Source organism: Ailuropoda melanoleuca, chromosome 16, assembly GCF_002007445.2.
Source record: "Ailuropoda melanoleuca isolate Jingjing chromosome 16, ASM200744v2, whole genome shotgun sequence".
Classification (NCBI taxonomy): Eukaryota; Metazoa; Chordata; class Mammalia; order Carnivora; family Ursidae; genus Ailuropoda; species Ailuropoda melanoleuca.
The window spans coordinates 85,014,201-85,024,744 of record NC_048233.1 but is presented as its reverse complement, the minus strand read 5'-3'; the positions used below and the strand labels follow the sequence as shown (position 1 = coordinate 85,024,744).

At 48.3% G+C, this 10,544-nt stretch overlaps 1 protein-coding gene across 2 annotated transcripts; it reads left to right on the top strand.

Moving 5' to 3' along the window:
* Nucleotides 1-6,363: 6,363 nt before the first annotated feature.
* On the top strand, nt 6,364-9,458 carry MRPL11 (mitochondrial ribosomal protein L11). Of its 2 annotated transcripts, XM_011235498.3 has the most exons (5): nt 6,366-6,585; nt 6,932-7,027; nt 7,615-7,708; nt 7,795-7,954; nt 9,162-9,458. In XM_011235498.3, the coding sequence occupies exons 1-5, from the start codon at nt 6,463-6,465 to the stop codon at nt 9,265-9,267; spliced, it is 579 nt and encodes a 192-aa protein (XP_011233800.1). In that variant the 5' UTR covers nt 6,366-6,462; the 3' UTR covers nt 9,268-9,458. The 2 variants fall into 2 exon arrangements, with proteins under 2 accessions (XP_019664096.1, XP_011233800.1); XM_019808537.2 differs by lacking the exon at nt 6,932-7,027 and having other exon boundaries at nt 6,364-6,585.
* Nucleotides 9,459-10,544: the final 1,086 nt, after the last annotated feature.

The window sequence follows — 10,544 nt, the reverse complement described above, 5'->3', positions numbered from 1 at the left end:
TCTCTCTGTCAAATAAATAAATAAAATCTTTTTAAAAAATGTTAGTTGAACTCACCAAAATCAATTTAATAACCCACTGATAGGCCACAATGCTAGTTTTTAAAAAATCTGATCTGAGATCAAGGTATCGGCAGGTCTGGTTTCTTTTGAGGCTTCTCTTACTGACTTACAGATGGCTACCTTCTTACTGTGTCCTCACGTGGTCTTTCCTCTGTGCATGTCTGTGTCCTGATCTTCTCCTATAAGGACATCAGTCAGATTGTTAGGACCCAACCTAATCGCCTCATTTTAACTCACATACGTCTTTGTTTTATTTTATTTTAAAGATTTTATTTATTTATCTGAGAGAGAGAGTGCACAAAAGAGAGAGCCTCTGGGGAAGGGGAGAGGAAGTGGGAGAAGCAGAATCCCTGATGAGGAGGGAGCCCGATTTTGGGGGGGGGGGCTCCATTCCAGGACACCAGGATCAGGACCTGAACCAAAGGCAGACACTTACAGACTGAGCCACCCAGGTGACCCTCACTTACCTCTTTAAAGACCCCATCTCCAAACACAGTCACATACTGAAGTACTGGGGGTTAGAGCTTCAAGATTTTACTTTGGAAAGGAGAGAATTCAGCCCATAAGAAGCACCCTCCTGAGGGATAGGGCGGCAGAAGGAGCCAGGAGGAAAACGGAGGAAGTGTCCAGGTCTGCACATGTACAAATGGGGAGGTGTAGGAGAGTTCAGGGCAACAGGGAAATGTACAATCTGCTTGGTCAGAGGGTGAGGTAGGTAGGGAGTATAAGGTTGGAGAAGGTGCCAGGGGCTAGCTCCTTGAATGGCCTTGAATCCCATATGAAGTGTAGACTTTAGTTTGTAGAGTGATGAGTCCCATCAGGATCCCCTGGGACACTGGAGGGAGATCCCAGAAAGCTGAACTTAAGTGTTTCAGATGGACCAAGACCCACACTCTGGGAAAAGAAGCTGGAGGTGTTTCTGACAAGCTTTAGACAGGGCCCGACACTGGCTGAGTTGGAAAGGATAAACTGGAGGGGCAAGAATGGAGGCGGAGAGGCCATAGTGGGAGCTGCCCTGAGTGTCCAACTGACAATATGAGTCGTTAGCTTTCATAGAGTGCTCACTATATGCCTTGAACCAGGCCTGAGCTAGGTACCCTGTCTACGTAATCATGTTAAATTCTCTCAACGGTTTTGTATGGTAGGTACTTTTCAATTCTTATTTCACAGTTAAGAAAACTGAGGCCCAGACAGCTGTAGGGACTTGCCTCAAGTCACACAGCTAGGAAGAAGTGTGTGTTTTGGGATGTCAGCCCTGCTCTCTGGCAGTCACAGAGGAGATCGCAGAATTGGTGGGAGCCGCGGCGACATAAGTGGGCAGGATTCAAGACAGATTGAACATGGGGGCTAAGGGAGGGGGTGAACTGTATGTGGGCAGTTCTATGTCCCTAACCCCCTATATCTGCAATCAAAACCCCCTATATCTGCCTTCCCCTTCTCTGCCTGCCCTTCTATGCTGCTCCAGGGCAGTTCCCGAGGTACTAGGAACAGGACTGAGCATTGTTTTTGTCACAGGTACAGATATTATAGTTCGTACTTCCTGCATGTAAGATATAGAACTTTACTTTTCTCTGGCTCAACTTCATCTCTGTTTCCATTGGTGGAAATTTGGCGTTCCTTCCCCTTACCCAAAGAGGACACAACTGGCACCCAATGCTGTCTGTTCAAACAGGTCCCTGATGAGTTGGCCCGACTGGACCTCCACCCTAAGAAGACCTCTGCCTGGGCAGCCCTTCCCTCCAGAGCTGGTGGCTTCTCTGCTCTCTCCGCATTACACTTTAAAGCATAGGAGCCTTTCTGCTGCACAAGGACACAGGCATTTCTGCCAAGCATGCTTTGGTCACTACACAGCTGTTCCCTCTCTAAGGTCTTGCTGCCTCCTTGGGGAAGGGGATTAGCCACTGACTGACCCCTGGCCTTAACTGCTTTTCTGGGGTCCACTACCCACCTGGACAGCTGGCTGCAGGCTTTGCAGCTGGGACCTCCTAAGTCTCGCTCCCTGTCACTCCACATCCCTCTTTGCTCCTCCTCCTTGCAGCCCAGTGAATCTTTCTCTGCCATGTACATTGGAGATCACAGTATAAAACCCCCTACTTATAATGTATTGTCCAGGCTTCTTCATTTTCTGCTCAATTTTATCTTGACTTCCACTTCTTCATTTCTTTTTCTCAAACTGTTTTCTTGCAGCTTCAGATGTCTCATCTCCTGGCCTTCTAACCCTGTGGCTGCTCCTTCTTGGTGTCCTTTGCTCACTCTCTCTTCTCTTTCCCCTCTTTAAATGCTAACTTCTCTTCTTTCCTCCTTGGGTGATCTCACTCCTGGCCCTGGCCCCAAGGACTCTTGGTCTCTATGCTACAGATGCCAGCATTTCTGTGTGCAGCTCAGGCTTCTCTCCCAGACCAGGCCCTGTGGCTGGATCCTATAGGCATCTCTGCTGTGTAGTGGTCTCAGCTGCTGACAACCAATGTTGTGGCTGGACTGGCCTTGTGGGGTTTTGTTTGTTTGTTTCTTGTTGTTGTTGTTGTTGTTGTTTGTGGGGGAGGGGGAGGAGCAGAGGGAGAGAGAGAAAGAGAATCCTAAGCTGGCTCCACATCCAGCGTGGAGTCCAAATCGGGGCTTGATCTCCAGATGCTGAAATCATGACCTGAACTGAAATCAAGAGTTGGACACTTAACCGACTGAGCCACCCAGGTGCCCTCCACGTTGTGGTTTGTATTCATGAATTCAAGATGCCCTCAGCAATAACCAGCAGGGAAAAAACATTGGGGGAGAAAAGATTACTCTCACGTCCTGGAAATTGCACGGCACACCTGGGGCCACACAGCCAGTTCACAGAGGGAGAGATAGAAGGGTCAGTGCCTTGGGTTCTGCTTTTATTGGGGTCCAGCGTGGGGGCCTAAAATTTCACAGGAACATTATTTGCTGGTGAATTTAAAACAGAAGAGCTGGAATTTAAAGCACATGAAGAGTGAAATCAAGCAGTTTGAGTGTTCCATTACCAAGATCTCTAAAACAAAGGAGCCTCAGGGGGAGAGGGGGACTTGACCTGAGTCTTTATATCTAGACTTGTGGCTGGCAATGTGTTTAGATAGCCATCTCTGAAGCACAGATAGCCTCCTCGAAGTGGGGGATGCCTCTGCAGTAAAAGCTTAAACAAGGCACTGACATTACAAAAAAAGAGAAACCAACTCTCAAGGCTTACACTGTACTTCCTAACACAGCTCACAATCTTCCACCCACACCTACGGCTCCTGTGTTCCAACACGGAACATGAAAGACCTTATCATTCATTTGCCCAAACTTTCCGTGCCAGAATCCAGAGCATCACCCTGGTTGCCTCTCCCTCTCATCCGACAAATTCACCCACCAAACACTAAGTTCTATTGATTGGCAAGGCAGCCTAGGGAGTGGGTAGGTGGACCAGAGCCAAAGGTCTGGGTTCAAATTCTGACTCTGCCACTTTCTAGTAGCATAAGTTTGGACAAGTGATTTGCCCTCTCTGGACTTCAGTTTTCTAGTCTGTAAAGTGGGGAATAATAATAGCAACTATACTTCATAGGATTATAGTGAAGTTTCCATGAGATATTATTCATAAAGATGGACGCAGTACATATTGCACAAGCATTTCTTGACTAAAATATATTTTTATCTTCTAAGTATCTCGTGAATTGATTCCCAAGCCATCAACATCTCTCCACTGTCTTCCTGCCCTGTCCTGATGGGTCTTCCTGCAACTATCCTTGCCCTTCCCCAACCCTTCTACATACCCAAGCCAAGGTCACCTTTCAAAATGCAACTACTAGGGGCCCCTGGGTGGCTCAGTTGTTAAGCATCTGCCTTCGGCTCAGGATGTGATCCCAGAGCTCTGGGATCGAGCCCCACATTGGGCTCCTCCGCTGGGAGCCTGCTTCTTCCTCTCCCACTCCTCCTGCTTGTGTTCCCTCTCGCTGACTGTCTCTCTCTCTGTTACATATATAAATAAATAAAATCTTTTTTGGGGCACCTGGGTGGCACAGTGGTTAAGCGTCTNAAAAATGCAACTACTTAACACTCTTTAATGGCTTCTTCTGCAAGCCACAGCTTTAACAGGGCTGACAAGACTTGCATGATCCGACCCTNAAAATCTTTTAAAAAATGCAACCACTTAACACTCTTTAATGGCTTCTTCTGCAAGCCACAGCTTTAACAGGGCTGACAAGACTTGCATGATCCGACCCTCACTCACCTGTCGTACTGCATTTNACCCTCACTCACCTGTCGTACTGGATTTTCACCACTGAACAGTCTGACCTCACACATTTCCAAAGCTAGACTAGGGAGTTGCTTCCTTATAATCTGTAAGAGCTGGAATAATCAAAACTACTCTTTCATTGGTAGAAAGTGGAAATTGGCAACAGAGCCCAGTTTGTCCCAGGCAGCGTTCTTGGCTCCCTGAGCACCTGCCATGCCCATCTGTTTGCTGATTCCTTCATTTAGGAAGGATTTATGTCTTNCCTCTTTCATTGGTAGAAAGTGGAAATTGCAACAGAGCCCAGTTTGTCCCAGGCAGCATTCTTGGCTCCCTGAGCACCTGCCATGCCCATCTGTTTGCTGATTCCTTCATTTAGGAAGGATTTATGTCTTATTTGTAAATAAATTTGTAAATAAAGGCTGGGCAGTGTGGGGCACCCAGAGATAAATCATACCTAGCTGGGCTTGTTCTGGGCCAGGCTCTCTTCTAAGTGCTTTACCTGAATTAACTAATTTCCTGGGAGGTTGGTACTATTATTAGCCTCATGTTACTAGTGAGTAAACTAAAGCACAGGGAAGTTAATTATTCTGCCCAAGGTTTTACAACTAGTAAATCAAAGAGCCAGCTTGATTGCAGACTCTTGCTAAGGCTAATGAGGTAGAGCATTATAAAGAACTTGATAAACTTCAGAGGCAGGAAAAATCACATTTTAATTAGTGGGAGTCGAAAAAATTCATAATAAAAAATCTCACAGTTTACAGTACGGTTAACACAGGTTATCTCCTTTTACTAGATGAGGCAATATTGAGTCATGTATATGGCACAAGGTCTAGAATTGGATAATACCAATATTTATTTCCCAGCCTTGTCACACACAGGGTAGGTATTTTTTACCTCCTTTTTGTGCCTCAACATTCTCGTTTGAAAAGGGGTATAACAAAAGAATTTACCTCATGCCATTGTGAGGATTAAATGAGATTATGATACCCTTAAAGTGCTCAGCACCGTGCCTGGAACGTAGCAAGGGCCAAAAAAAAAAAAAAAAAAAAAAAAACGAAAATAGNTGGCTTATTTTTATTTTATTATTTTATTTTATCAGGCATGATGTATCAAACATGTTCTGGGCCTCTTAAGCCTCATAACAGCCCTGTGAAGGTTTTGTCCTCGTTGTACAGTTAATAGCACATGCTTACTAGGTAGAGGCAATGTTCTAACACACTTTGCTAACTCAGTCCTCACGACGATCTCTAGAGCTATGTCTGCATATTCTAATCCCCACGGTACAAGGAGAGGAAACTGAACATAAGTAACGTGAACAAGTTTGCAGCCAGCAAGAGGAGAAACCGGGTAGTTGCTTCCCGGGTCTGTACTCTTAACCATAGTGCCTTTCAACAACAGGTGAGGAAACAGACTCAGAAAGTAAAAAAGATTCTTATGCCTGGATCATAGGGGAAGAGAGGAAAAAAATGAAACAAGACGAAACCAGAGAGGGAGACGAACCATAAGAGATTCTTCATCTCAGGAAACTGAGGGTTGCTGGAGTGGAGGGGGGTGGGAGGGATGGGGTGGCTCGGTGATGGACATTGGGGAGAGTATGTGCTATGGTGAGCGCTGTGAATTGTGTAAGACTGATGAATCACAGACCTGCACCCCTGAAACAAATAATACATTATATGTTAATTAAAAAGAGAGAGAGAGATTGTCATGTGTGAGGAGCTCTATGTTCCTTCCAAATCCAAGGATTATAATCATATCCAGCAGATGGCGCCCCAGAGCATAGCAACGTGCCAGAATTGTATAAGTGGTCAAAACTACCATGCCCACAATGCTGTGCGAGCATTAAGGTCCTCCTCCACCACCTCCTTCTCCTCCCCCCCCCAGTTTAGATGTCCGAGGTACTGCCTGTGTCCTCTGCAGGAGGAATGTGAGTATCTGAACCATTGAAGCTTCCCCTATCTTCAGATCGCGAGTTAAAAGTTTTTTTTCCCTTCATATTACTCTCTTTATCTCACTAGTTGGAGGATAGAAGGGCCGAAACAACGCTTCTTTTTATTGGCTTCACCTGCCCAAACCTAATGTGAGGACCCTTGACCTCTGACCCAGGATGGCGGCGCCCGAAGCCGGCGCTTCTGCTGTCGCCCTGAGGTGAACCAAGGCCAGGAACCCCGGTCATGTCGAAGCTGAACCGGGCCACTCGGGCTCTCAGGAAGCCCGAGGCCGGCGGCGTAATCCGGACCATCGTGCGGGCAGGCCAGGCCATGTCCGGGCCCCCACTAGGTCCCATCCTGGGTCAGGTGCGCTCGTGGCTGGAACGCGGAGCGGGAAGCGCGGTGGGGTGGGAGCTAGTACGAGAGTGGAGGGTGCGGGCTCCGGAGCCAGGGAGGCCTGCTACCCACACGCTTTTTGTTTTTGCCTTCGTTCCATGGCCTCTTCGAGGCTCGGCTTCCTCGCTCCTTCCTCAACGGGCTGTTGGGAGGATAGAGGGATGATACTTACAAATCATCTGGCTCGTGAAGTGTTAGTTGAATCTGGGTAGCAAAAGGAGGACGGGAACGTTAAGGAAGTGAAGACGAAGGAGGAAACGGAGAGAAGAATCTCCTGGATGTCCTCCCCACACTAACGCCTGCGCTTCCCATCCAGAGAGGTGTTTCCATCAACCAGTTCTGCAAGGAGTTCAACGAGAAGACAAAGGACATCAAAGAAGGCATTCCTTTGCCCACCAAGATTTTTGTGAAGGTGCACAGTCGGGACTCTGATCCTCTTTGGTTTTAAGTTTTTATTTTAATTCCAGTTAGTCAGTATACGGCGTTATATTAGTTTTGGATGTACAACATAGTGATTCAATAATTCCATACGTCACCCAGTGCTCATTGCAACAAATGCACTCATTAATCCCCGTCATCTTGTGATCCTGTTTATTTTTCTTCCCCCTTATTCTTCTTAGTTCCGGAGGGGCTGGTCACCTGGGATTGCTACTCTCTTTCAAACTTTGGGCGAGAATCTTCCTATTACTGAGTCCTTTTTCCCCATTCACACAGTGGAGACTAGAACATACTTTTTTCTGAGCTCATCCTGCCATATTGCAGTTCCTCCCTTTGCCTCTCCATTTTGCTGGGGCTTCTAGAGCAGAGTTGGGCCTGGACAGAGGTGGCAAAGCTGTTAGCTACAGGTTTATTTTCCCTGTGGTTTCATGGTCTGTTAGAGGGACACCATTGGAAGGTGAGTCGGGGTTAGGGGGAACAGAAGTTAGAGGTTCTCTGGGCTGAGGCAACAGGGCTTAGGGGAGACAAGAGATATTCTCATATATTTTCTTTCCTATTAAGCCTGACAGGACATTTGAAATCAAAATTGGACAACCCACTGTTTCCTACTTCCTGAAAGCAGCTGCTGGGATTGAGAAGGGGGCCCGGCAGACAGGTAAGTGTCAGGGTGGGCTCCCAGGATTCTGGGGGCTCTCGAAGGAAGCAGGGACACCTGAAGGTCTACTTGTTTCTTCTTCCCAGGGAAGGAAGTGGCAGGCCTGGTGACCTTGAAGCATGTGTATGAGATCGCCCGAGTTAAAGCTCAGGATGAGGCCTTCGCCCTGCAGGATGTGCCCCTGTCCTCTGTGGTTCGCTCCATCATTGGCTCTGCCCGTTCTCTGGGCATTCGTGTGGTGAAGGAGTGAGTGTCTTGGGAAGGTGCAATGTGAAGGGAGGGCTTGGAAAGTTCTTAACTCTGGGGCAAAGCTGAGAGGGCCCATTACAGTGGGAGGGTCAGCTTCTGAGTCAAGGACCTTAGATTCTTGGGAGTAGGGGGCCTTATTCATTCAATTGGAATATGAGTATTAAGTACACGTTATGTGTTAGACATTGTTGTGGACATTGGAGACAGCTAGGAGCAAGCTAGCCATGCTTGGCCGCACTCCTGAGGAGCTCACAGTTCAGAGCTGGAGGCAGATGCGTAAGTGGAGCATTAGGCTGCTGGGTGGTCATTGCTGACAAAAGGTGCTTGAGAAGAGAGAGTAGAGCTCCTGATTTGGCCTGGTGTGTCATTGAGGACTTCATAGAGGAGGTGACATCTAAGCAGAGACTTGGAAAAGGAGGTCAAGGACTGGGACAAGCATTCCAAGAAGTGGAAGGATCCCTGTGAAGGACAGAAGGTGACAAAGTGAAGCAAAGAAGTGCCGTGTGCTCTGGCATATGGTGCTAGAAGCAGAGTGGGCACTAGGAAGAGAGGTGAGACAGAAGGACCAGTAGGGAAGGCCGAAGGCCATTTCCAGCTGTCTCAAGTTCAGAACTGATCCCGAGGCCAACAGGGGACCCCCGCCTAGAGCTTGAGATGACCTCAGGAATTATTTATTTGAAGTGCGATGTTGGTTGGGAGGGCATCTGGCTCAGACAACAGCAGGGCCACATCTGGCTCGGACAACTTGGCCCTTTATAGTTCTTTTGCTACTGATGTCACACCCCATGCTGAGGCCAACGGTTGCTTCCCAAGAGAAGTGGGGTTAATTACGGTACAGGGATAGACTTGACTTTTCGCAAATCTTTACTGTTACTAGGAGTGCAGAGGTGAATCAGTCTGACCCCCTGCTTGTGGGGAGGCACAGGTGCACAGCCCGATGACTTCTTTGTACCAAGTGTTTGGGGGCCAGAGGAAGGGGCAAAGGGGCAATTAATCTGGACTGGGGTATGGCTGAGATCTCAAAGGACAGGTGGGACTTTAAGAAGGGAATATAAGGTGGGGGTAGGGGTAGGGGGGTAAAGGTATGGAGGCTGCAGAGTTCAGGGAGGGAGAAAGGGGCTCTGAGACACAGTGGTGCAGGCACTTGGGAGCTCCCCAGCAGTGACTGGCCACTCACTCACTCTCTGTCCTTCTGCACCTGCAGCCTCAGCTCAGAAGAGCTGGCAGCTTTCCAGAAGGAGCGAGCCGCATTCCTGGCTGCCCAGAAAGAGGCAGATTTGGCAGCGCAAGCAGAAGCTGCCAAGAAGTGACCCCTGTCCCCCACACTCCAAGATTTTGAAGGGAGCAGCTGGAATGGAGGCCAGTTGGAAAAGCTGTACCAGAGGGTTGGAAGGGAGGTGACACCAAGCTGATTATTATTTCCCTGACTTTAAATTATATATTTTTACATTAATGACCGTATCAGGAGATCAAGCTTAAATAAACATCCTTTTGTCACCCACCCTTGACTTCTGTCTTTGGACCTGAGGGGAAAAGGACCAATGCCAATGGTAGCCAACATGGACAGACAGCAGCTGCCCTAAGGAAGTGGGGTCTTCATGCTGCTTCTCATACTGTGTAATCTGTTGCTCAGCCAAGCAGAGCGTCTTGCCCAGCTTTTATTCAGAATCCTGTATGGTCCTCCTCCCCAGGGGTGAGAGGACAGGTGGGGGCCGTGCCTGCAACGGCTTAGATGTGCGGAAGCAGCAGAGCTTGCTTGTGCCTCCATCAGGAATTTCCCTTAGCTCTCTGGGACTTATCACCTCCACAGAAACAGACTGCCGTGGGACTAAGTCACAGCCCCAAGCAGAGCTCCTGCACAGAGCCCCTCAGATCCCAGGGGCTACTTCTGTCTCCTCCACTAAGCTGACCCTCGTCCTGGAGCAGGTGTCAGCTGAACGTGAACTATTNTTCATTCAATTGGAATATGAGTATTAAGTACACGTTATGTGTTAGACATTGTTGTGGACATTGGAGACAGCTAGGAGCAAGCTAGCCATGCTTGGCCGCACTCCTGAGGAGCTCACAGTTCAGAGCTGGAGGCAGATGCGTAAGTGGAGCATTAGGCTGCTGGGTGGTCATTGCTGACAAAAGGTGCTTGAGAAGAGAGAGTAGAGCTCCTGATTTGGCCTGGTGTGTTAATGAGGACTTCATAGAGGAGGTGACATCTAAGCAGAGACTTGGAAAAGGAGGTCAAGGACTGGGACAAGCATTCCAAGAAGTGGAAGGATCCCTGTGAAGGACAGAAGGTGACAAAGTGAAGCAAAGAAGTGCCGTGTGCTCTGGCATATGGTGCTAGAAGCAGAGTGGGCACTAGGAAGAGAGGTGAGACAGAAGGACCAGTAGGGAAGGCCGAAGGCCATTTCCAGCTGTCTCAAGTTCAGAACTGATCCCGAGGCCAACAGGGGACCCCCGCCTAGAGCTTGAGATGACCTCAGGAATTATTTATTTGAAGTGCGATGTTGGTTGGGAGGGCATCTGGCTCAGACAACAGCAGGGCCACATCTGGCTCGGACAACTTGGCCCTTTATAGTTCTTTTGCTACTGA